The 25,812-nt window shown below is 47.2% G+C and overlaps 2 protein-coding genes across 4 annotated transcripts in view; one reads left to right on the top strand and one right to left on the bottom strand.

Annotated features, from left to right (window-relative positions):
* Positions 1 to 9,086, bottom strand: part of COQ9 (coenzyme Q9) — a 14,271-nt gene extending 5,185 nt beyond the window's left edge. Inside the window, exons 1-3 of the mRNA XM_003998073.5 lie at positions 8,768 to 9,086; positions 5,807 to 5,975; positions 4,291 to 4,426 (exon numbers count right to left, since the gene is read on the bottom strand). Coding sequence (XP_003998122.3) covers positions 4,291 to 4,426; positions 5,807 to 5,975; positions 8,768 to 9,071 — 609 coding nt within the window. The 5' untranslated portion in view covers positions 9,072 to 9,086. The remainder of the gene's footprint in view (positions 1 to 4,290; positions 4,427 to 5,806; positions 5,976 to 8,767) is intronic.
* CIAPIN1 (cytokine induced apoptosis inhibitor 1) lies at positions 8,894 to 25,812 on the top strand. Of its 3 annotated transcripts, none has more exons than XM_003998072.5 (9): positions 8,894 to 9,009; positions 14,854 to 15,029; positions 15,484 to 15,636; positions 17,071 to 17,147; positions 18,816 to 18,984; positions 20,437 to 20,510; positions 21,391 to 21,506; positions 24,512 to 24,593; positions 25,116 to 25,812. In XM_003998072.5, the coding sequence occupies exons 2-9, from the start codon at positions 14,873 to 14,875 to the stop codon at positions 25,224 to 25,226; spliced, it is 939 nt and encodes a 312-aa protein (XP_003998121.2). In that variant the 5' UTR covers positions 8,894 to 9,009; positions 14,854 to 14,872; the 3' UTR covers positions 25,227 to 25,812. The 3 variants fall into 3 exon arrangements, with proteins under 3 accessions (XP_003998121.2, XP_044902956.1, XP_044902955.1); XM_045047020.1 differs by lacking the exon at positions 8,894 to 9,009 and adding an exon at positions 14,737 to 14,758; XM_045047021.1 differs by lacking the exons at positions 8,894 to 9,009; positions 20,437 to 20,510; positions 21,391 to 21,506; positions 24,512 to 24,593; positions 25,116 to 25,812 and adding exons at positions 14,640 to 14,758; positions 19,547 to 20,430.

Here is a 25,812-nt window from a genome sequence, read left to right as displayed (position 1 = left end):
TTAATGGGATAACCCTATTCTTCACCGCTAGTCCGTGTGATTTGGGTAAAGCTGACCAGCAATCCTCCATCCTCCATCAACCCTTTGGTGTATTTTTTTTTTTTTTTTTGAGAGAGAGGGCGTGAGTGAGGGGCAGAAAGAAAGAGAATCTCATGAGGGGCGGAGAGAGAAGGTGGGGGGGAGAGAGAGAGAGAGAGAGAATATCCCACGCAGGCTCTACACTGTCAGCACTCACCTGAAGCAGGGCTCATGAGCCAGCTCATGACCTGAGCCGAAGTCAGATGCTTAACCAACTGAGCCACCCAGGCGCCCCCTTTGGTGTGCTGTAAAGCCTGAGATCCAGACTTGGATAACTGGAGCTCACAGTGACTAGCTCAGGCACATGCACATGACCAAATCCAGGCCCTAAGAGGCCACCTCTGGACTTTTGCTAGTGCTCACGGAAAAGAAGTGCTCTCTTTCCACTGGGGCTGCTGAACCATTTTTAGTCCTGCGTGGGAAGCCCCTGCTGGGAATGAAGCTCACAGAGAGGAAAGCAAAGCAGACAGGATGGAGAGAAGATTCCCAGCAACACAATGGAGCTACTTCCAGACTTTTGTTATTAAATGAGTCTGAACACACCCTTGCCTGCTCCAGCCAATCAGAATTGAGCTCTGACACTTGTAACCCAGAGTCCTAATATAAAAATGGGGGCTGGGAAGAGCACTCAGGTCTTCTTCACCAATTCACTTAACCTAAACCTCTTGAAAATTAGGCCTCTCTGTTGTAAAAAAAAACAAAAAAACAAAAAAACAAAAAACAAAACAAAAAGCAAAAAAACCCCAAAAACCAAAAAACATTTTTCTTTTTTTTAAATGTTTATTAATTTTTAAAATATATTCTTTTTTTAATGTTTATTTATTTTTTTGAGAGAGAGAGACAGAGCATGAGTGGGGGGGAGTGGCTGAGAGAGGGAGACACAGAATCCAAAGCAGGGGCTCAAACTCACGAACCATAAGATCATGACCTGAGCTGAAGTCAGACGCTTAACCGAATGAGCCACCCAGGCGCCCCACATGTTTATTCATTTTTGAGAGAGACAGAGAGAGAAGGGGAGGGGCAGAGAGAGGGGGACAGAGGATCTGAAGCAGACTCTGCACTGACAGCAGAGAGCCTGACGCAGGACTTGAACTCACAAACCATGAGATCATGACCTGAGCTGAAGTTGATGCTTAACTGACTGAGCCACCCAGGCGCCCCAAATGCTTATTCATTTTCAAGAGAGCAAGGGAGCAAGGGGGGCAGGGGCAGAGAGAGAGGAGGGCAGAAGATCTGAAGCGGGCTCTGCACAGACAGCAGAAAGCCTGATGCAGGACTTGAACTCACAAACCATGAGATTGTGACCTGAGCTGAAGTCGGACGCTCAACTGAGCCACCCAGGGGCCCCAAAACATTTTCTTTTATGAGTTGTTAAGGAGTTAACAATGCCACGATGGTCCTTTGCTCTTCCTGATACGTGGCAATCATCGAGCATCTACTGGAGGCAGAACTATGACAGCACCAGGGAGAGAGGGAAGGGAAGGAACAAAAAAAGTACTAACTATAAATCCCTCCTATTGGGAGTGGAGAAAGTGCCTCTGTTTTGGTGGAAGTTATAGAGGGCAATTTGGCAGTATTCACAACAGACTTGCACCCACATCAATACTAATGGCAACTGATGTTTACTGTGTCAGGCACCCTGCTAAGCACATGACACACACGATCTCACTGTGGCCTCGGCCACGTAGCAACTCCAGCTGGTGGGTGTTATCCTCACTCATTTTACAGATGAGGAAACTGAGGCTCAGAGCTCGTCACCACCAGGCTATACTGGCTCTACTATGTATGTTAACAACACCCTCAAAAATATACACACCCAGGGCTCCTGGCTGGCTCAGACACAGCATGTGACTTTTGATCGTGAGTTCAAGCCCCACATTGAGTGTAGAGATGACTTAAATATTTGGAAAAAAACCATATTTTCTCTCTCTGGACCAGGTGGGGAGTTATTGTCTCAGCCTCCGCTTTGTGATGCAGGGGCCGTAGTCCACAAGCCACACTTCCAGCTCCATGTTAGGCTCTGCCCATCCCATCGCTGGAGGGAGACCGTGAGGCTAGAGGGGGAGGAAGGGTCCCTCTCCTTCCAGTGGACGTCCTGTCTGCTGGCGGCTCCGTGAGCATCTCCCCAGAAGCCGCCTTCACCCAGGGCAGCACTTCCCTCTGGTGGCCTGGCCCTGGCTGAGCTGGTCTGTACCCTTCCCAGAACCCGATGAACTGGTTCCACCGAACCACCATCACGTTGGGTGCCAGCCCCAGGGGACCCTCTCTCTAAACTTAGAGACAGCATCACTGGCCAAGTAGCTCCTCCTCCTCACCGCCACAGGGACTCTCCTTCAAGCCTCCCATTTTAACAAGTCCAATTTTCCCCTTTGTCTCCTTAGCCCTGGAGATGGGAGCTAAACCCTGTGGCAACCTCCGTAATACCCTAAGGGCTTCTTTTTATCCTGCCAGTTACCTGGTTACCAACTTTACACCCCACTCCCCCTTCACTGTATTAAGTTCTATTTGAATAACCGGTGTAGTTTCTGTTTGGTCTGATACACCACAAAATAGCAACTCCATTTCTCAAAATGCACTTAAATGTTGTACAAATAGGTTTAGAATACTAAAAAATTGGAAACAACCCAAATGTTTATCAATTGAAGTCAAGTATATACAGTGGGTATTATGCAGCCACTATGAATGAAGATATACACAGGACACAGTGAAAAAGACCAGTTACTGTAGACTAATGCAGTATAAGATTTTTCCAAACAGGAGCACCTGGGTGGCTCAGTCAGTTAAGCATTTGACTTCGGCTCAGGTCATATCTCATGGTTTGTGGGTTCGAGCCCTGTATCGGCTCCGTGCTGACAGCTCAGAGCCTGGAGTCTGCTTTGGATTCTGTGTCTCCCTCTCTGCCCCTTCCCTGCTTGTGTTCTCTCTCTCTCTCTCTCTCTCAAAAATTAATAGACATAAAAAAAAAAAGTTCTAGGACTGTGAATATAGGTAGCTTTGATATATAGTGATTCCCTCCCTTTAAAAAAAAAAAAAGATTTTTCCAAACAATCCTGTTACATTTCTGTTCCACCACTTCCTGTAATAATTCTTTCTAACATTTTCTGCCACCCTCAAACCTTTGTCTCCTCTTACCCTTAACTTCAGGTTCATGAGACAACCACACCTACTTCACAGGGAACAGAAGCTGTCCCTTGGGAACTCCCTTAATATTCTAAAAACTAAACCCGTAGCTGTCTTCTCCAACTTCACCCCTAATGCATCAAAGGCCAGTCCTCGCACTCATTTCCCAGATCTCCTAATTCTTGCCTTGAAAGGGCTCTGCACTTCGGATCTTGCCACTTTCTCTCGTACCTGCACTTCACCCTTGTTTCTGTGCTCTCGCCAGCATTCAAACGTGCTCACCCTTCCATCCAATTTCCCCGCAAGCTTGGGGTGGGAGACGTGAATCTGCAAATCCTTTGCTTTCTGTTCTCACTGTGCTCTCACAGGGCGGTATCTGGCTATGCTTGACAATTCTGTGCACCATGGCCTCCAGGTGAGCCAACAGCTTAACCTAAAGCAGCCATCTGTGCCAACGCAGGAGCAAACACCGTCAGTCTTACTGATAAAGCAAGGTGTGTTGGTCTCCTAGATGGTGCCCTCTTGCATTTTCAAACACCAGATTTCATCAATTTTAAGATGCACCTATTTTTTTATTTCATTTTATTTTTATGATTTTTATTTTGAAGTAATTTCTATACCCAACGTGGGGCTGGAACTCACAACCCCAAGATCAAGAGTCACACATTCTACCAACTGAGCCAGCCAGATGCCCCCCTACTTTTTCATTTAAACATTCAGTGTGAATCATGCAATTGACGATGTGCCCCAGTTTAATAGGCAGCATTTTTTCTTTTTTAGTGATGCATAAAATAATGGCACTTCTTACAACCACTGCTGTCTTAGAGTCAATGAAACATGGTAACTGTGATCATAGGCAACACCTATGCCTAAGGGGCTGCCTTTATAACCTAGCTTGCAAGAACCAACTCCATGGTATAATCTTTCTGTATTAAAAAAATAAAGCTATTTTTACCCTATTGGGAAAACACACCCTGCCCCAATCCTGTAGCAGTGAGGGGCTCTAAGCTGGGCCATAAGAAAGCATGAGGCCCTCTGCTTTGGCCGGTGTGACTCCCTCCCGGCCGCCACCCCCCCTCCTCCTGTACACACCTGGGCTCCTTCCGCGATGGCCTCTGCTGTCCACCCGTGGGCAGGCACGAACTCCAGGGCTGCGGTCAGGATGCGGTGCTGCAGCTGCTCCTCGCTCTCATGGTCCTCCTCCTCCTCACCACCCTGATCTGTGTACCTGAGACCCAAACCCAACAGACACGTGGGGACGGAACCCAGCACACCTCATCTCACTGCCGGCTGCCTAACACGCAAAATGCGCCTGACCGGAAACCGGAGGCTCTGGGCCTCCTCTAAGCGCACGCTGGGAAGACACTTACTTTTCACCAGTACTGATGTTTCAATGCCAACAGAACAAAAATTCTATCACCTTTCTCCTCTCATACAGTCACTGAGACAAGGGATCCCGTGAGTGAGGAGGTCATGTCATAGGAAGGCAAATGCTCCCATAGCCCCCTGGATTTCTCTGTTTACAGCCCTTAGCACACTGTTTCTTCATCTGTATTTGTACCAAACGGTAACTCCATGAGTACAGGGACAATGGTTGTAGTATTCACAGGGCCTGGCACAAAGGAGATCCTCAGAACATATTTGCTGAATGAAAATGAGAAGCACTTTAATCAGGAGACCAGAAAAATGATGGGAACACCCTAATTTCAGAGCTAGCAGAACTTCTCAGTGGCAGAATTAAGAAGAAAAAATATCTAATGGGAAGGTAAACTATTTTCACCTCCCTAGAGGCCAATTTGGTCCCACACATGTAACAAAATTTTAGATGTGCACCTGCTTTGATTCAATGCTCCCCCTGCTGAGAGAACCACACACTTGATCACATTTTTTATAGCAGTGAAGGAAATCTACATATTCATCAATAAAAGATAGGTTAAATAAATTTAAATTGTTTTTAATGTTTATCCTTGAGAGAGTGAGAGCATGAATGGGGAAGGAGCAGAGAGAGAGGGAGACACAGAATCCGAAGCAGGCTCCAGGCTCGGAGCTGTCAGCACAGAGCCTGATATGGGGCTCAGACCTACCAACGGTGAGATCATGACCTGAGATGAAGTCGGACGCTTAACCGACAGAGCCATCCAGATGCCCCAAGATAGGTTAGATAAATTTTAATACTGCCATTTGCTGGCATAGTATGCAACCATGAAAATCATGCAGACTGAGAAAACATTAAAAATGTACTATTGAGTGAAAAAACAGGTTCTGGAATGGTGTACAGTGTAATTAATCACTTACAGTATATAGATTTACGTATGGAGTATACTTAACAAACATCAAAAAAGGACATTTGCAAAAACATTAGAGTTTTTTCAGGGTTTGTGATTTCTGGTAATTTTTGCTTTACTTTTATGAGCTTCTTTACTTTGATTAGATATTTTAGAGTGTACAGGCACAATTAAAATATAATAAAAAAGCAACAGTTTCCTTTCAAAGATAGCCTAGAAAATGATGGAAGGTGAAAAGGAGGATAAAGAGGAGAGAGGAAGGACAGACACACCCAAGCATGCAAAATGGCCAGAAATGGATGGACTGCGGTCCTGATACATACCTGGGGGGTGGACGAGAGGACTCTGGCTTGGGTTCTTCTGCTCTGTGTGTCTCAGGATGTTGCTGAGAAAAAGACGGGGGAGGTTGTTGCTTCTGCTCATCTGAAGACTTTAGTTGCACGGCTGAAGCATGGAAGGCACGTGACACCACGGCTGACTGGCAACGGGACACTGAAACAAGAACGGGGCTGGTCAGGCAGGAACACTTACCAGAGAAGACTCTTTGGTGCCCCGAATGGCGTGAGGGGTGGGGAGAGGAAAAGCAGGGCTGAGTCTACTCCAGAACCACTTATCCGAGTGTTGAGTCCCAGACAAAAATCTTCGGTAAACTGGCAACCTTGACACACGATGTGGTGGCAAAAGCATGAGCCAGGGAACCGAAGACCTGGCCTCTGGCCTTTTGCTATCGTTTGTTCACTGTATGGTAATGGGCTTCGCCCCAATGAGCATGATTTTTAAATATGCAAATTAAGAGTAAGAATCTGTTTGCTCACTGGGAGTGTTGTGAAGCCCAATCAAAAAGTGAAAATGACCTGAAATTGCTACATGTTTATATTATACCAAGAGCACTGGACTAGAAATGAGGCCTGAGTACTGATTCCTATAGTATTTATATGGTGTCTTCACACAGGTCACTAATCTCTATTTACTTACTCATTTAATTCATTTGAGCGAGAGAGACAGAGACAGAGTGAGTGGGGGAGAGTGGCAGGAGAAGAGAGAGAATCTCAAGCAGGCTCCATGCTCAGGGCGGAGCCCAACATGTGGCTCAATCCCATGACTGTAAGATCGTGACCTGAGCTGAAACCAAGAGTTGGATGGGATGGTCAATGGTCAACGGACTGAGCCACCCAGGCACCCCACAGGTGTGGGCTTTTTCTCATGCGGATGTTTTCTCATTGGCAACACCTGCAACACCTCATTTACTATGGGAAGGGCTTTGGAAAGTCCAGGCTCATATTCCTTTTTTTCTTTCCCAACATTTTATTATAGAAAATTTCATAGAAGCTGAAAGAACTATGACATGAACACCTGTGTACCCACCACCTAGGTTCTACATATCTATCACACTCTCCCGACATCAATCCATCTCACGTTTGATGCATGTTGTAGACCTCAGTATTCTTCAGCTCCACACATTCTGCGTGCATATCATTAACCAGAGTTCAATATTTATTTACTGGTCTTTTACTGAGGTGGTAGCTATATACAATGAAATGCACAAATCTTAAATGTGCCAAATCTGAGTCCTGACAAAAGTGTACACTTGCATAACCTGAACCCCTAACGTGAAGAATATTATCATCACCCCAGAAAGCTTATGCTCCTCCCCGGTCATTCCCCCTGACCTACACTGTTCTGAAATTTCCACCCTGTCCTGTCCTAGAATTTCATCTAAATGGAATCATACAGTATATCCTTTCTGTACAAAACTTCTTTTGCATAATATATTGTTAACTGATTAGTATTTTTGTGGAAATCAATTGCTACTTTTTATTGCTGAGTGGAATTGCATTAAGAAACACTAGTCTGTTGATGAACACCTGGGTTGTTTCAGCCTAGTCTATCATGAATAAAGTTGCTGTAAATATACTTGTACACACCTTGTGGTGGACATATGCTTTCATTTCTCTACCTAGGAGTGGATATGCTGGGGCACAGGCTTTTTTTTTTTTTTAATTTTTTTTTTAACATTTATTTATTTTTGAGAGAGAGAGAGACAGAGCATGAACGGGGGAGGGGCAGAGAGAGACGGAGACGCAGAATCGGAAGTAGGCTCCAGGCTCTGAGCCATCAGCCCAGAGCCCGACGCGGGGCTCGAACTCACGGACCGCGAGATCGTGACCTGAGCCGAAGTCGGATGCTCAACCGACTGAGCCACCCAGGCGCCCCGAATTTCTTTAAACATTTGGATTAGAGTTTTGTATTAACAACAACAGAAGGACACTCGTGTTTTAAAAAGAAATCTATGGACTAACTCGGGGAACGATGTTAAAAGAAACACAGAATAGGGGCACCTGGGTGGCTCAGTTAGTTGAGGCTCAGGTCACCATCCCAGGGTCATGAGATGGAGCCCTAACATCGGGCTCTGCACTAAGCTTGGAGCCTGCTTAAGATTCTCTCCCTTTCTCTCTCTCTCTCTTTCTCAAAAAACAAAACACAACACAACACAGAATAGGTGTAAAAATATCAGTATTTTAGTATTTGTACACACACAAAAAATGGAACAAATACTCATAAAACTTCAAACAGGATGGGAGAGGTCCCAAAGCACGACTGTGGAAACCACCGCGGGGCACAAGATTTGATGAAATCCAGGAGAATATTATTTTATTAGTTGTATGTTTATGTTAATACATCAATGTATACATTCTATTTATGGAGGTGACACTGGTTGTCCATTTACAGTAGCAATATAAAGCTACCTCTTTTAAGTCAACGTCTAGTATTAAAAACTTGGGTGTATAAACAAAAATACTGACTATATTGTGGAAAAGGTGGGACAATATCATAGAATCAATGAAGTGAGGAGATGACCGACTTAGGAAACAACGGACTAGGGGCTCTCTGCGGCCGTTTCCAACTCTGACCCTGAAGTGGCCCTTCCCGGGGACTTGGCGGTGGACTTAGTGACAGACTGGGTCTGGGTCTGCCAGGCTCCAACTGCCGAACTGTGAGACCCTGGGCACCCACAGCCCTCTCTCTGGGGCTCCGTTAACTTCGTTAAATGGGAGAGACGGGCCCCGCCCCGCCACTCCTGCCCTTCACAGCTCAAGAATGGGAGCAGAAACCAGCCAGGCGGCCCCTTCGAGCCCTGGACGCCGGCGGCTCCGCGCCGATGCCCTTCACCTCACCTTGCTCGTGGGCCGCCACGGCGGCCTCTTCCGCCCCGCACCCAGGCCAGGTCGGCTTCGTGCCCCCTCCCTGCTCCTCCCCGCTCCCCGGCTCGGCCGCCCCCTCACCGGGCAGGCACCGCAGCTGCAGGAGCCTCCAGCCCGCCCGGCCGAGAGCGCCTGACACCGCCGCCGCTGCCGCCGCCATCTTGGAAGCGGGCACGCCTCCGCCAGTGACGCGGCGGACACCCGGGAGCTCGCCAAGGCCACTTCCGCCCTGCCCGCGCTCCCGCAGAGTCCTCATATCGCGAGAGGCGCGAGGTGCGAAGCCGGCTGCCGCGAAGAAGCCGGGAGCGAGCCCCGAGAGGCAGGTGAGCGTCGTTGAGTTGCGGCCCAGGAACCCGATCTCCCCAGCTGTCCCCTTCCAGCCCATCCTCGCCCCTGGAGCCTCTTGTTTCCTATTCCCAGCCCCGTCCCTCGGTGGACACGGAGCCATGACCACCTCCCAGGGGAGACGGCGGGCTTTTGCCCGGGGGAGCCCTATGGGCGGGGGGGCGGCCGGCCCTGCCTGTCTCGGGCTCCTGCGCTGTGGTGGCTTCTGACCTTCCCGGGCTGCCTCCTCTCATGCGCCGCCGGCCCGAGGTCTGAGGCTCCGAAGTCAGCGCGCTGAGAAGGAGGAGCCTTGACCTTGCGTCCCCAAGACCTGGGTCCTTCAAGACCCGCTTCTGCTAATAGCCAGCCGTTGTGACCTTGGACCTCAGGCCGTCGTCTCAAACACTGGGGGAGCTGAAGCCTCGGTCTTTGGGGGAGGTGGGGTACTTAACCCCCAGGTTGTAATTTTGAGCCAGTGACTTGCCAGAATCTCCAAAGTGTGGAGTTGGTGTTATTAAATAACAAAAAAGTAACCGAGTAACTTTTAAAGATCTAATTGGCTTTATTGAACAATTCATGAATTGGGCAGCATCCCATCCCAAGTAAAGGAAAGGTTTTTTTTTAAAGGCAGAGGGGGTGAGATAGGGAAGTTATAATGGGGGGGGGGGATTATTTCAGGCAAGGGGACAGAAGGGGTCTGTTAGGCAGATTACCTTACTAATGCTGACTGTAAAATTCCAAACTGACCCCTGAATTGAGATTACATTCCTGGAGAAGGTAGAAACCACAATTAAGTTAGCTGTTAGTTTCAGTTTGTTGATGATGTGTGCTTAGCACAAGTGGCTCCATTTGGGGCCTGTGGTCATCTTTTCAGCAGTATAATTTAATATTTCCCAAACTTGCCAGATCAAAAGAACCATCCAGGATGCTTGCTAATAAATTGGGTACCCAGGTCTTTCTCCTGGAGTGTTGATTCAGTACATCTGGGTGCAGTCCAGGAATCTTATTTTAACAAAGCCCCCAGGTGACTTGTAGACTCTGCAAGTTTAGGAAAGGTTGGTGGTGTCCATTCTGACATTAAGTGCCGATCTCTGAATGACTCAGGGAGGTCATGGACCAGGCACTAAACTGAAGTGTAAATGCAGAGTGCCTCACTGTGATATCTGTCATCAGGGAAGGCTTCATATTAACAGGGAAAAGTACAGTTTCCATGTTAGGAATAACTGATGACAGGAACAAAGCATGTCATTCTGTAAATTTTGTGTTTGCAGTTAGACCCTTGTCTTTGTATCTCTTTTGCACAATGCTTATCAGCTAGTCTTTTCAAAACATCTTGCCCTCGGGGCGCCTGGGTGGCTCAGTCGGTTAAGCATCCGACTTCAGCTTAGGTCACGATCTCGCGGTCTGTGAGTTGGAGCCCCGCGTTGGGCTCTGGGCTGCCGGCCTGGAGCCTGCTTCCGATTCTGTGTCTCCCTCTCTCTCTGCCCCTCCCCCATTCATGCTTTGTCTCTCTCTGTCTCAAAAATAAATAAACGTTAAAAAAAATTATTAAAAAAAAAAAAAAACTTCTTGCCCTCCCCTGCCTGGATGTGGAGAAAGCCCTTCTGAGCCAGAACTACTCCCCAGATGTTAAAATTTCAGATCCACAGCTCTGGATTTCATTAAAACACTACTGATGTGTAAGGTTTTGTTTTCTGAGTTCTGTCCACCGATCCTCAAATGAGCCTTTCCTGTGGAAATTCTAGCTCTGGGGTATCCTTCCTGAAATTCTTAATTCTTGACACATACCTAATTGTATGGAGACAGTCTTCCATTTTCCTTTGAGTTTCTTGTTTTCTTGCCGATTATCACCTCTTTTTCTGTGTGTGTGTGTGTGTGTGTGTGTGTGCGCGCGCGCGTGCACACACACACGCTCATTACATTTAAATGTTTCCTTTTTGAGAACTTTCAGTATTCTTAGAAGTTTTTAGCCACCTGACTTAAAAGGATTGATCCTTGGTGAGAACTGGTATGCAAACTTCAATCTTATTTTTTTCCTTATTTTTTAAAAAATGTTTTTATGGGGGGGGGCAGCGGCAGAGAGAGAGGGGTGGGGGGACAGAAAATCTGAAGCAGGCTCTGTGCTGATAGCCCAAGCCCGATGAGGGGCTTGAACTCATGAACTGTGAGATCATGACCTGACCCAAAGTCAGTTGCTCAACTGACTGAGCCACCCAGGTGCCCCAATCTTCTTTTTTTCCTTTTGGCTCCCTTCATCCTTCAGAGGAGCCAAATGCCTCAAGATTTGATGTTTATTGGGTACCTGAGAAATAAACAAGTGCATCTCCAGAAGTTGTTTTCAGACATCTGCTTTCCCTGCCTGCCAGTAGCATTTGAGAAGAGCCACGGGCACTTGTGTATGGCAGGCAGTGCTGGAGCAGTGCTTAACAAGGCCAGTTACGTGACAGTGCCTTCTTCAACTCCACCTCTTTTTAGATATGAAACTGAGTCACACTTGTAAGTATGTTGACTTAGGTGCCGGACATTTTTTCCTTAGAGTTGCTTTAAAAAGGCAGATTGACAGCCACACAGAACTCTGACGATGACAGGTATCACACTTTGGCTTTTAGATACTTTAAAGACCGTTGTGTCCCATTTTATTCGGAAAATGCTGGCCGAGAGTGGTGGCTATGTCTGCGTTTTGAGGGTTAATGTTTAGTAAATGTATTTTATGAGCTCCCTCTTGCCAGAGAAGATTAGTTTGGGGGGATATGGAACGCAAAGCATTTTACATCCTTCTAATGTGCTGACATAGTCCCAGTGGAGTAGTGCCTAAGATGTCATAAAGTGCAGCTCTTCTGTGTAATTCTAACAGTGAGAAAGAAGCCTCACATCTCTCCCTGGGGAGTCCTCAGTGGGCATAGCTGAGGAGAAAGAACAGGCTTTATAGGGACTCTTTGAAGCAAAGGCAAATAAACTGGCCACCAAAAACTAAGTTCTCTTAGAATATTATTTTGTTGAGCTCTGTGCAGCAGACCCTGCTGAGGATCTGCATGAAATATGGTTTGCATATTCTTATCTTCTCATTTACTTCGTACAGCAGCCTTGCAAAATAGGAGATTATTATTCTTTATTGATGGGAAAAGAGGCTAATAACTAACCCATGGTCATGTACTAAGTAGACAGTCCAGTGGTCGATAGAAGCCCAGTTCATCTGTATTCAAAACCTGTGCTCTGTAGAAACTGCCTCCATTGAAGGTTGCTGAAAAGGTCTAGACACCTGGCTTTTTGTTTTGCTCTAACAAACTTTTGCACCTTCTTTCTTTCTTGATGCTTTTTCTGTGAGTACAGTGTAAGGTTTGTAGTTGTTGCTGGTGGGCAGGGAGCTGGTCACTTTCTATTGTCCCAGCAGAGAACCTGGTGCCAACATCATTCTAGAAACAAGTTCTTTATTTCTTATAATCTGATGCCCAGCAATCCATGGTCCTATTTTCCCTGGCTGGTTCTTCTGTGCTGACAGCATGGAGCCTGCTTGGGATCCCCCACCCCCACCCTTTCCCTCCCTCCTCCCTCCCTCCCCTGTTTACATGCATTCACTCTCTCTCTCTCTCACAATAAATAAATAAACTTAAAAAAAATATGTTTGCGGGAGTTCTTCCTCAACATTCTGTGCCTGTTAAAAGCTTAAAAGTTTCATTTCTTTATTGTGTACTTTTTAAGGATTTAAAAACGATTCAGTGACTAAGGAATGTTGCTTGTCTGATAATACTTGGCATCCTTTTTACTGGGGCTTGCAGTCAGGTCGGGATAATAAGAAGTGGACATTTTACATGGAAGCAATTGGATAAAAGGTATGATGAAAGCAAAAAGGCAAAGGTTTTTCATAGAACAAGGAGGGATTCACTTTGGAGAAGTGGGAGATCCAGGTGGAGCCAGATTATTTATGGAGGACCTGATTCCAGAAGAATGACTTGATTTCACCTAGAAAATAAACTTCTTTAGGAAGTGAGTGACAAAACCAAAGTACTATAGCATTTAAGGATGACTGGCTAATTTGGCTAAGATTTGTAGGTGGAGGAGCAGGTCGTTTGAAGTGAATATTTCTAAGTTTTTATTGTTTTATTTTTGAGAGAGAGAGTGCGAGCAGGGGAGGTGCAGAAAGAGAGGGAGACCCAGAATCCGAAACAGGCTCCGGGCTCCAAGCAGTCAGCACAGAGCCTGACGCGGGGCTCAAACCCATGAACCACGAGATCATGACCTGAGCTGAAGTCTGGCTCTCAACGGACTGAGCCACCCAGGCGCCCCTGAAGTGAATATTTTTGAGGACGGAAGAATGTAGTGGATGTGGCTTAAATTCATTCCGAGTGCCTGTGGTGGCATAATTGTGACTGAGTTAGCCACTTCTGCAGAAGACAGGAGTGTTCAGCACAACACTGATCCATGCTTGACCTGGCTACCACGGCTTTTGCCTTTATGCCATTTATTAGAGCTGTTTTAAGTTGGAAACTTGGTGGCATTAATGTTTAAGAAAGAAAGGAGGAGCCAAGTAGAATGCTATCGCCTGACCTGATTTCATTGTGAGCACATTCTAGACTCATCTCAGTATCCAGTGGAAGAGAAAGTTGCCTCAAGGTGGTGGGGGGAGGGGATTTCCATAGGTTAAAAGCGTGGGCTTTACAGTCCTATGGATTTGGATTCAAATTCCAGGTCTTTATCTCACAACATTTATTAGTTGTGTGACCTGGCAAGTCCATGGCTTCAGTTTTATAGCTGTAAAATGGGAATATTTAGTTTAAGGTTGTGCTGAGGTTCAGTTGAGATAATGTATTTTAAGTGTTTTGAACAGTCTGGGTAACTAACATTAAACGTTAAAGACAGTAGGTAGTATTGATCATTGCAGATTCAATGGAATTGAATTTTCATATTTTGATGAAAGGGAAAATATCATTATTCAATTTGCTAAATTTAAATATGTTGTCTTCTGGGGCGCCTGGGTGGCTCAGTCCGTTAAGCATCTGACTTCAGCTCAGGTCATGATCTCACAGTTTGTGGGTTCAAGTCCCGCGTCAGGCTCCGTGCTGACAGCTCGGAGCCTGGAGCCTGCTTTGGATTCTGTGTCTCCCTCTCTCTCTGCCCCTCCCCGGCTTGCACTGTATCCCTCTGTCTCTCAAAAATAAATAAACATTAAAAAATTAAAAAAAAATATGTTGTCTTTTTTCTAAAGAAACATTAAGCTTGTGGTTGGGTTATATCTGCCCATTTATTGGCCTTCTTTACTGAGTCCTACTTTTGAGCGTCTTGTGTGTTTTATATTCTGTTCAAGCTGAGTTGTCTCAAATCAAAGCAGAAATAATCTTTCTGCCTTCAACTTCCTAACTTGACTGCCAAGATAGGCCTCTCATCAGGGAAGCAGCCTGCCTTGTTTGGGAAAGTTGGGGTTATGATCCGTTGAGATGGGTTCATTTCTTCACCTGTCTAGCATCTACAGGAAGATATTCTTTTTTTTTTTTTTTTAAATATTTATTCTTGAGACAGAGAGAGACAGAGCATGAACAGGGGAGGGCCAGAGAGAGAGGGAGACACAGAATCAGAAACAGGCTCCAGGCTCTGAACTGTCAGCAGAAAGCCCGACGCGGGGCTCGAACTCACGGACCGTGAGATCGTGACCTGAGCCGAAGTTGGCCGCCTAACCAACTGAGCCACCCAGGCGCCCCTACAGGAAGATATTCTAATGTGGTCAGCATTCCCTGGCGAGAGGTCCGAATTAAGGTGGTGATTCTAATCACATTTGATGGTTCCTCATGGATTAAATGATGCTTTTGTCTCTGCTCCGTCTTGACTTTCCTTTGTCTCGTCATCTGTAGGTCCTTCGGCACTGCAGGAATGGCAGATTACGGGGTCTCGGCTGGCCAGTTTGTGGCAGTGATCTGGGATCAGTCATCCCCGGCGGAGGCTCTAAAAGATCTGGTGGAGAAGCTTCGAACGTTAACCGGCGGCGAGGGCCAGGTGTCTGTGGAAAACATCAGCCAGCTGTTGCAGTGTGAGTGCCTGCACACATCGTCTTTGCAGGCGGCAGGGGTTGGTGGGATGCTGCATTTGTGTGGTTCCTCAATGTCCGAGTTGTTTTGGGTGGCAGATGATAGCAGTGGGTGGCCACGCTGCTGTTTTTCAGTTGAGATACAGTGGGCTTCAGAGTGTAGTTGATTTGTAGAAGTCTGTTGTTTCTTATTAAATATTCTGCATTTTTTAAGCCACCTTTCTTTTTTACTCCTTTCCCTAAACATAGGAAAGGATACAAAATTAGTAAGACTGAGGGAGAACAGCAGCTTCGTTGCCCCTCTTGCTAGTGATGGTGGCCTCGTAACATTTGCTTGAGGGGGCAGTGTTCATTCTTCCAGGGCCAGGCCTGGAGCCCTCGAGGGGGGCTTGGCAGGGGTTGGCAGATTGCCTCCGGGGCCCAGGTGCTTGCTGAGTAGAGTCTTCCTTCTTTTCAGCTGCCCACAAAGAATCTAGCTTTGACGTTATTTTGTCGGGTGTAATTCCTGGGAGCACCACTCTGCACAGCACTGAGATTTTGGCCGAGATGGCCCGGATCCTTCGGCCCGGTGGATGTCTCTTTCTGAAAGAGCCAGTAGAGACAGCTGTAGGTAAGGAAATCTTCCTTTGAAAGACTAGAATTTAACAGCGTTCCATCTTTAGGCATGTTTACTGCATCTCTCTGAGTAGGAGGTATCATTTGGAGATCCTTCTCGTTGGTGGTAAATGATTGTACAAATCTGAAGCAGGGCACCTGAAGGAATTGTGACCTTTGATCCGTTCAGTAGTAAAATAGAAGGAAACTGCCCATCTGACAATGGCTGGGTCCTTCAACAGGCTGGCTGGTTAAACTGTGGTACGTCCATACCGTGGAAAACTCTGGAGCAACAAAAAGGAATAAGCTCCTCATACGTGCAGCAACTTGGATGACTCTCCAGGGAATCGTGCCGAGTGAGAAAAAGCCAGGCTCAGAAGGTTGCATGCTGTGTGCTTCTGTTCACGCAACATTCTTGAAATAGCAAAGTTATAGTGATGGGGACCACACTGAGGGTCGCCACGGGTTAGGAGCGGGAGGCAGAGGATGTGTGAGGCGGTAAAGGGGTCGTCAGAGGGCTCCTTGTGATGGAGCATCCTGGATCCTCACTGTGGTAGTGCTCACACAAAGCTGCAAGCGTGGTAAGGTTGCACAGAGCTGCACACACGCAAGCAAGGTCACGTAAAACTGGTGACATCTGGGTAGTGCCGTGGACTCCCAGTGACAATTTCCTGGTCTTCACCGGTGTGGTATAGTTGTGAGATGTTACCAGGGCGGGGACGTCTATGGCCATACCACCCTGAATGCACCCGATCTCGTCAGATGTTACCATGGGGGGGGAACGAGGCAAACGGCCCTTTTTAAAACAAAGCAAAACAAAACTTTCTATGCACCTATAGTTATTTCAGAATAAAAAGTTAGAAAATAATGACTGGAAGTCTGGGAGTGATGAGTGGTCTTGTTGACTCATGTGAAACTAATGATGGAATCCAGGAGGTAAAAGCCTCTCGTTTTTGCTCCGTGGTGAAGCTGTCAAAACACTGTCCAATTCTGAATTTTTTAACTTTTTCCATCAATATGTGATGACTTAACTTAAAACACAATAAGAGAACGAATGTATTTTGAAATACGTAGAGGTGTTTGTGCGGACGTATAAATTTGAGACGCAGACCGCAGATGACCAGCATTCTTTGCTGGGAATGTAGAGTTTGGGTGGCTGCACAGAAGTGTACAGAGAGAACGTCAGTGCCTTAACGTTTCCTCAGCCTCTTTCTCACTCGTTATCCAACATCCCCTGGAAGGTATTTCCAAGAAGCCAAGAGTGAGTAACAATGGAAGTACTATATGACACTTAAGAGCACAGGTAAGAGCACTTTGACCAACCAAAAGCATGTGTCAGAATGCCTTCACCATTTCTGTTTTATTGGCTGCTGACCCAAATCGGATGGAGCCTTTATTATTTTCCCTGCTTTGTCCCATGAAGTACTAATTGGGGTTTTCCTCTCGGCAGTTAACAATAGCAAAGTGAGAACGACATCTAAGCTGTGCTCGGCCCTGACTCTTTCTGGTCTCGTGGAAGTGAAAGAGGTATGTTGGTAGACAACGTTCTTTGCTGGGAATTGAAGCCTTGGGCGACCACACCCAGGATCTCTGTGAGTCGGTACAGAGAAACTCAGGGGAGTAACAGCCCTGAAGGTGAGGTGCACAGTGTCGCGTACGCTAGGAAGCAAGCCGGGAAGTGCTTTGTGTCTAAGATACGTGATGCCGCAAAAGACAGAACTTTCTGGAACACCTGTCCTTTGAAGAGACTCCACTTGCGCCCGTGTGGGTTGGGGCATGTTCCAGTCTCAGTACTGGTGTGGGGGTGGTGGCCACGGTGGCAGGGAGAGCGCAACACAGGTCCCTTAATGGACACAAATCCTAGGCCCAAGAGCGACACAGGCACCGGGACTGTCCTCAGATACTTGGTGGGAGGCTGGAGCAGGTTGGGGGGTGGGGATGGGAATGCCGTCTCTGATAGTTCAGTAGAAATACTGAGGTTAAATGGAGGTGTTCATATTTTCTACATTCTTTGATGTTGAAGTTTTCTTATGTGAGAGGTGAGTGCTATACCATGATCGCTGGTATACCACCTGTTTGCCACATGACCTAGGGCCTTAGTTTCTTTACACCCACTCTTTCTTATTTTTTTCTTAGTTTAGGGTTTCTGTTTTATATTCTAAATAAGATGCTCATCAAAATTCAATTAATACTAAAGCATATAAACATAAAGTGACGTGCAGGCCTTCCTCACGCTTCCCTTCCCAGAGGAAGCCACCAACACATTTTTTGTGTGTGGCTGCTAAGACCTTTTTTATATATTTACGCGCGTGTGTAAGAGAGACTTTTTTAAGTGTAAATAAGGTTGTATATATACATTGTTCAGTCACTAGCTTTTCCCCCCACCTTTAAATGTCTTTTTTTTTTTTAATGTTTATTTATTTATTTTGAGAGAGAGAGAGCACGAGCAGGGGAGGGGCAGAGAATCCCAAGCAAGTTCCACACTGTCAGTGCAGAGTCCCATATGGGGCTCGATCCCATGAACCCATGAAATCATGACCTGAGCTGAAACCGAGTCAGACACTTAACTGACTGAGCCCCCCAGGCACCCCTAAATATCTTTGACATTTGCCCACCTTCAGTGCATTGCCCCTCATCCTTAATGATGATGTGACAATATTGAGTGCTATGGATGGGCTAAGATTTATTCAACCATTCTGTAGTTGTTGGGCAGAGAGGTGGCATTTCCACATTTTTTTCTACCTTTATCAATCGTCTGCTACTTCTTCCCAAGAAAACATTTCCCTCCCGCATGGTCCTTTTTCTCTAATTCATTTCCATTCTGTTTGTTGTGGGCATGCTTCCCTGCTGTAGGCTGTGATCCTTTTCAACATGTCTGTTCAACATGTCTGCTTCATCTTCATAATCATAATCATTACAATCCGCAGAATGACTCGCATAGTGCCTTGTACCTAATAGACAGGTGTCTGGTAAATAATTTAGGGTTGGCTCAAAGTAAGCACACAGACGGAATGACACTCTAGGGGACAGGTCACTGAGAAACCGAATGTGAGGCATGAGGTGACATCTGTCATCTGGTGCTACTATATGCTTAGTACACAGAAATGAGTATTTGACGCCTGTATAGGTAGACATAGTACAACGTTATTTTGTGGAAAGAGTGTGGCCTAATGCTTTTGGTGTCTTGAATTCCAGCTGCTGCGGGAACCCTTGAGCCCCGAAGAGGTACAGTCTGTCCAGGAACATCTGGGTTACCAAAGTGACAGCTTGCTCTCTGTGCGCATCACAGGCAAAAAACCCAACTTTGAAGTGGGTTCTTCTAGTCAACTGAAGCTTTCTATTGCCAAGAAGTCTTCTCCTCCAGGTAAGACTGGCCTGAGGACCTTGTTCTGTCCAGGTGGGCCTAGAAGGACATGTGAGACATTGAGCCAGAGATCTGAATAGAGGCGGTGATGTCTCTAGAGGACCACTCCTTCCTTAATTTCAGTCATTTCCTAATGGAAGAATGTTTAATGTACTGTTGTCCTGGGCAGATTCAGATCCACATCTGACATAATGCATAGGTATTACTTAATTCAACCCCTTCTGCACCAGAAGACACTGAGGCCTCCAGATTCTAGAGGCCTGAGCATGTGGTTTAGCTCACAAAGTCTTTCCACAGCCCAGAACCATGACATTTATTCTCAGGAGATCTCCCACTGGTGGTCATGGCCACTAAGAGTGCCCTGCTCCTCTTCCTGTGTGTCTTTTCCATGCTAGTAAAGTCAGCTTCTCTTACTTTGAGGATCTTAAGCCACTTGTGAACAGATTTTTTTCTCAGAAAGTTGCACTTGCCCTTTGCCACCCCTTCACCCTTCTGATCACTATCACATGAGGCCCGAATTGAGAGAAATTGTCCCAGCTGTGAAATATGCGAAAATTTACAGGTACGTTCACACTGCTCTGCTTTGACTGGCCAGCCAAAATCTTTAAGAAATCCTCTGGAATCCCAGCCTTCGGAGTCATGGTTCCAGAATGGGTAGGGACGGCTTCGATGAGCGGTTTGCCTTGCGGAAGGCCTGAGCATTCAGCTGCACAGTGATCTGTGGAGATGCACTTACCCCCAAGGCCCATCTGAGGACCTGCCCACAGACTCGGGGCTCCGCTCTTTCAGGGCCTTCCTTGCACCCCACCCCTGACCCAGATAGAGCCGGGAGGTGTGAGGCTTGTGTCTGCAGCTGGTTTGTGTTACACCACCGCCACCGGCTCTGGAGCCGATTTTCTTGTACGTGACAGGTTCACGTGAGTCAGAAGCTTTGCTATTTATGATGGTTTTTGGCAACTTTCTCTCTGATCTTCAGATCTTCCTGCAGTAGGTGTAGGGAGTACGATTAGCCCCAGGTTCTAGGGGTGGAAACGAAGATAAGGACACAGCAACATGGAGTGAAGTCAGAAGCATTGGACAGACTCCTGTTTGTGGCTCTTTACTGTGAAAGTGGCCTAAATGTGGGAACCAGCTTCCTCACCTATAAAATTAGGACACCACATACTTAGCTTGTAAGATTCTTACCAGGATTTAATTAGGTAGCATATATGAAATACTTACCATAGTATCTGACACAAAGCAAGTGCTTAGCAAATGATGGCTTCTGTCACTGCAAAGCGATCGGCCCCAGGCCGTACCTTCTCTAAGTGGTAGAGCTGGGCCTCGGACCCAAGCCTTTTGACTCCCAGTCCAGCGTCCCCTCCCAGAGTCTCAGTAGAAGGCTCACATATGCCTGTGGTTTGTCTCTGGCTGCTTTTATGGAGCTCTTTTTCTTTTGTGGGTTGGACTCAGTGAAGCCTGCCGTGGACCCTGCAGCGGCCAAGCTCTGGACCCTCTCAGCCAACGACATGGAGGACGAGAGCGTGGTGAGCGCGCACTGTGGGCACTGTGGGCTCTGCGCTGCTTTCTTGTAGGCCCCGCTGCGGGTATGAGTGGTCGTCATTGGGAGTGGCCTCTCCGGACTTGCAGCCGTAAAGCCCAGCACTGCGGCTGTGCCTGTCACTGGCATTTTTGATTCAGGAGGGAACTCCGCATTGGTGGCATTTTACATTTCTTTTTCGGCATCTCTTTTCCTCACAGGTTTTCTTGTTCTCACTTCATGTGATATGTTAAAGATTCTTGTGGGCACGCGTGAACCTGAAAAAAGTTTGTCAGCTTTATTTTATTGGCTCCTTTGGGCAAGTCACTGAATGCTCACTGTCTTAAGAGCAACACTTTCCCATCTTTGATCAGTACTGTCTATAGTAAAGTTCTTTATTTCTGCGACTGTTGAAATTCTGGAGATAGCAGGACAGGCTACGGTTCATTTCCCTGTAGAGCTTACAGATGAATTGTCCACACATTTATCAAAGAATTGCACACATGTATGTATCGTTATTTGTCTTTTTCTCGGGTATGATATAAAACATATTTCATTCCCTTTTTCACATGACAGCCCTTCATATATTTGAATAAATATAACACTTCTCTTTTTGTTCTTCCTGCTCCCTCCCTACATACACATGCACTCACATTCTCTGCACATTGTAAATTACTTCCCAGTCCCCTCACAACCGAATGAATCTTCTGTGGACATAGTTTAGATCCCTCCAGTGGTCAGCTGGAGTGTGATGATCAGCCCAGAATAGGGCAGTGGAGACCCTCTTTACGTGGACCCTATAAACCCGCTGCCACCACAACCCTTTTTCCAGCCTTCTGTTAGCAGAGATCGTGACCGTGTCACTAACTTCTTCGAACACTCTCCAGGATCTCATCGACTCCGATGAGCTGCTGGATCCAGAAGATTTTAAGAAGCCGGATCCAGCTTCCCTGCGGGCTCCTTCATGTGGAGAAGGGAAAAAGAGGAAGGCCTGCAAAAATTGGTGAGTGCTGGCAGAAGCAGGGTCTGCCGGGCTGCTTCTAGTGGCTTCTTGAGTCTCAAGGAATCGGAATACTTGACTGTTGTTAAAGTATATATTTTATAGTGAAATCTGTCATATATACAGAGGACTTTTTTAATCAGGTACACTTTAAACAGTAATGAAACGAACACCTGTGTACTGATTACCCAGGTGAAGAATCGGAAACATGACTAGTATCTCAGAAGTCCGCTCGACAGGCTCCCTCAGCTGCGTCTTGCTCCCTCTCGTCACAAATTACCATTCTCCCAAGTTTATGTTAATCATTCTTGGCTTATTTGATAGTTTACCACCTAGTGCGAAGCTCCAAATAATACATTCTTCAGTCATGAAGACCTGAGTAGTAAGCCCACCCCCGATGAGGCAAGGACAGGTCAATATTCCACATCTGTGAAGTCTCCCGGTGAAAGATAAGATCTGCAGTCTCGTCTGGACTGGGTCCCTTCCAGGGGAGTCGGTAGGAAGAGTCACGAGGGAGTTCTCGGAAACCAAGGGCCTGGCACAGGGAGAGCGCTGGCAGGGCCGCAGAGTGACGCAGTGACTGGCGACCAGCAAAAGTGTGGTCAGAGGGAGGGGCTGCTCTACATGTTCTGATCCAAACCCGCTGGGACCAGAGCTCTCCTGTGTGGAGCAACCACGGCAGAACACACGTGTCCTCGGCAGAGCCTCCAGGTGTGGGGGGAGGGCATGCTGAGTGTCGCCCGCACACGGTCAACATAAGCCAAGGCCCTGGGCTGGCTTGCCCGCCCTCGGGTAAAAGAGTGACCTGATGGCAGCTTGGTTGGTGACAGTGGCAGCCTTCAGCGTGTCTGTCTCTCGTGCCCCTGCCCCGTGCACACGTGTGACCTTGTCCCCAGCAGTGCGGAAATCTTGGGAGTCCCCTTCACTGTTCCCCTGAGGGTTCCCTTCCGTCTGCCTTACGTTAGCTTTTCCGTTTTTTGTATCCCTTGCTTCTTTCTTGGTTTTCTCTTTTCTCTTGGTAGAGTCCATTCTCCAATAGTTTTTTTAGAAAAGCTACTTGAGAGGTAAATTTTGTTTTGCACACTTTGTGTGGCTAAAAATGCCTTTTTTCTATTCTCGTACATGATTGCTAATTTAGGTATGGAAATCTAGATTGGAAGTAATTTTCTTACATCATTTTGAGGACATTTCTGTGAAGAGGTATCTGGGGCCATTCAGTTTCTTGATCTTTCTGTAAGACCTCTTTTTCCATTTTGGAAGTTTGTAGAATTGTCTTTATCCCCAGTATCATTTTGCAATATGTCTTGAAGAGGGGTCTGTTCACATCTCTTGCACTAGCCACTCGATACACCTTTTCAGTCTAGAAGCCACGTCCATAGCTTGGGAAATGTTCTTTAATTTTGTATACCATTTTTGTCTTCTCTCTTTGTTTTCTCTGTGACCTGTTACTCAAGATGTTGGATCCCTTTAATCATCCTGTAAATTTTTTTCTTATACATTTTCTTTATGCTTTACTTTCTGGGAAATTCTGCAGGTTTATCCTCTACAACTTTTGTTAAGTTATTTTATTTCTATCATGGTTATGTTTTTTTAATATTTGTTTATTTTTGAGAGAGCATGAGCACACATGTGTGCACGTGGGGGAGGGGCAGGGGGAGAGAGGATCCCAAGCAGGCTCCTCACTGTTAGCAGAGAGCCTGACACAGGGCTCGATCCCACAAACCATGAGGTCATGACCTGAGCCAAAACCAAGATTCAGAAGCTTTACTGACTGACCCACCCAGGGCGCCCCTCTACCACCATGTTTTTAATTTCTAAGATTCCATTTTTGTTTTGACTTTTTTCTTTTTTTTTTTTTTTTTAGCACAGTGTCCTATTTTTATTTTGTGGGTGTGATCTCTTCTCTTTTCTCCCGAGGTTAGTGATAGTTCTTTGTAGGTTTTTTCCTCCCTGCATAGTCTCTGTTTCTTCCAAGTTGTCTTTTTTTTTCTTTTTTTTTTTTTTTAGCTTGGTCTCTCACTTCGAGGTAGAGGCCTTCTACCTCCCACGAATCTTGGTTGTCTCCAAGATAAGAGTGGAGGACAGAAAGCTCCCTGGGAGCCCTGAGCTCAGCGGGGAGTTTGTTGGCTGTGCTTTAGTGACAGGAGCCAGGGTGGGCCTGTGGGGGACTCGGCAAAGTCAGTATCTCTGGGTCTTTCCCTTTGGGGTGTTAGAATTCGCAGAGAAGGAAGGGCCTTTCTGGTGCAGGCAGTTCCTTTGGAGGGTTTGGGGTGTGATGTGGGTTGGGGGCCGGCCACCTACGTGGTGGTGGCTTCCTCACTGCCTGCTCGGAGTTCAGCTCCCCTCAGTCGGAGTCCCTTCTTCTCCTCCTGCTTTGCAGCACCTGGCACCGCATTGCTGCTGTCCCCTTTCCCGTAGCCCCTGTCATTGGGGGGTTATGTGTTCACTCCAGTTTTGGTGGGACCTTGAGGGAAAGTAAAGTAGAGGCATGAGTTCAATCTGTCCTCTTAACCTGGAAAACACTGGTCTTAGTATTTTTGCATTTGTTTCATGGACGGAAAGGGTGGTAAAAAGTTAAATGGTGGCGCGTGGGCTTGCTGAGTCATCGGTGTTTTTTTTTTTTTTTTTTAAGTGTGAAAGTTGCCAGCATCCACAAATCAGGAGATTTCAAGTAAAAATCCAGTTTGTTTGTTTTTTCTGTTTGTCCTTAGCTTTGGAAAATGTGCCAACACTGTCTGCTTCTCCCCAGTGTGTTAATCTGCCGAAGCTGAGTAGTGGCCGGCCTGTGTAGACAGGGCGTTTCCCTCGGGGCCGCCCGCTCCCCACCACTCTGTCTCCCTAAACGGCCTCACACTTACATCATCAGCCTGGCCCTGTGGGCGTGGGCGTGTGCGTTAAGACATCCTGGCGTAAAGAGAAAAGTGTGAGGGCGGGCTTGGGCTCTGCCAAGGATTTGGAGCCCCTGGGTGGTGGCTCGTCTCACTCACAAGCTACTGATGTCCCCCCAGCACCTGTGGCCTCGCAGAAGAACTGGAAAGAGAGAAGTCAAAGGAACAGGCGAGCTCCCAGCCCAAGTCGGCTTGTGGAAACGTAAATATCTGGATCTTTACTCAGTATTCACAAAACCCCCAGTGGTATTGGGCATCATCCTAAACCCAGCACAGACTAGCTCCCGCTCTCACTTCCTGCCCAGATATCTAATTAGGCAAATACGTGAGAACGTGTGTGCAGGAGAGAGGTCATCGTCTGAGACTGGGCTGGCATGCCCGCACCCCGGGGGGAGCTCTTGTCATTTCTCGGTTTGGGCCCCGTTCTTCCCACTTCGTCGTGGCCGGATGCTCTTCAGCCATGTGGCTGAGCTTGGCTATGATTTGAACTGCTGAGAATATAGAAATACGGCCTCTAAGGAACTTCTCCAGACCGCTGATTTTCGTAAAACCGGAGATCTTAAATAGTCTCGGTATCTGGATCTCAGTCGGACCTACATATGCACCGGCCGGTCCCATCGGGCCTCTATGGCCATGTCAGGAAACGAGGGATCCCTTTCTTGCCCATGAATCTGGGACACGCTGACCCTCCACTTCCCCGTATGACTGTCTCTTCCCTCAACAGTGCTACCTGGGCGATGCCTTCCGCTGTGCCAGCTGCCCCTACCTTGGGATGCCGGCCTTCAAACCCGGGGAGCAGGTGCTCCTGAGCGCCAGCAATCTCAGTGACGCCTAGGAGGGGCCGCCGTGGCGCACCTCTGCTCCTCGGCCAGCTCCTGCCCCTCGAGTCCCACCGCCGTGGTTCCTCCCACCTCCTCTGGATGTGCTCACTCTCTGCGCGAACTCCGATTGCAGGGGGTGCTGGGTAAACAGTGCGAAGCTGGCTGTGGGGTGCAGTGGGCTGCAGCGCTGCTATGTATCCAAAGACCAAGGTTAATGGGGCCTGGGGACCTCTTTCTCCACCTAGTGTGAGGGAACGGGAGTGCGTCCTGAGGAGGCCCCTCTCCTGATGTCACAGTGCTGACCTCACACTCAGAGTATTAACACTCTGTGACGGAGGCCCTGCCCCGATTCTAAGCTCAGCAGTAGTGCCACTGCCTGTCTTCCAGAGCTGGTGGTTTACTCAACCTGCAGTTGTTGGTGACAGGAGTCAAGTGTCTCATGACCTCAGGGCACCAAAGGAATCACCCATTGGTTGCTGTGATCATATTCAGTGTCCCTCTGTCCTTTTATCCCCACCCCACCCCACCCCTGTTTTACTGTATCATACCTGTCCTGTGGTTTCTGTTACTCTACAGTCATTAAAGTTGTGTACTTCTGCA

This window comes from Felis catus, chromosome E2, assembly GCF_018350175.1.
Source record: "Felis catus isolate Fca126 chromosome E2, F.catus_Fca126_mat1.0, whole genome shotgun sequence".
NCBI classification, from domain to species: domain Eukaryota; kingdom Metazoa; phylum Chordata; class Mammalia; order Carnivora; family Felidae; genus Felis; species Felis catus.
The sequence above is the reverse complement of the archived record's forward strand: the minus strand, read 5'-3'. Positions and strand labels throughout refer to the sequence as shown.

Bases quoted from the DNA above. Each gene is read 5' to 3' on its own strand.
- CIAPIN1 (XM_003998072.5), top strand. From the start codon at position 14,873: ATGGCAGATTACGGGGTCTCGGCTGGCCAGTTTGTGGCAGTGATCTGG. The intron at 15,030-15,483 runs GTGAGTGCCTGC...CCTTCTTTTCAG, and splicing joins CATCAGCCAGCTGTTGCAGT to CTGCCCACAAAGAATCTAGC. The intron at 15,637-17,070 runs GTAAGGAAATCT...TCCTCTCGGCAG, and splicing joins GCCAGTAGAGACAGCTGTAG to TTAACAATAGCAAAGTGAGA.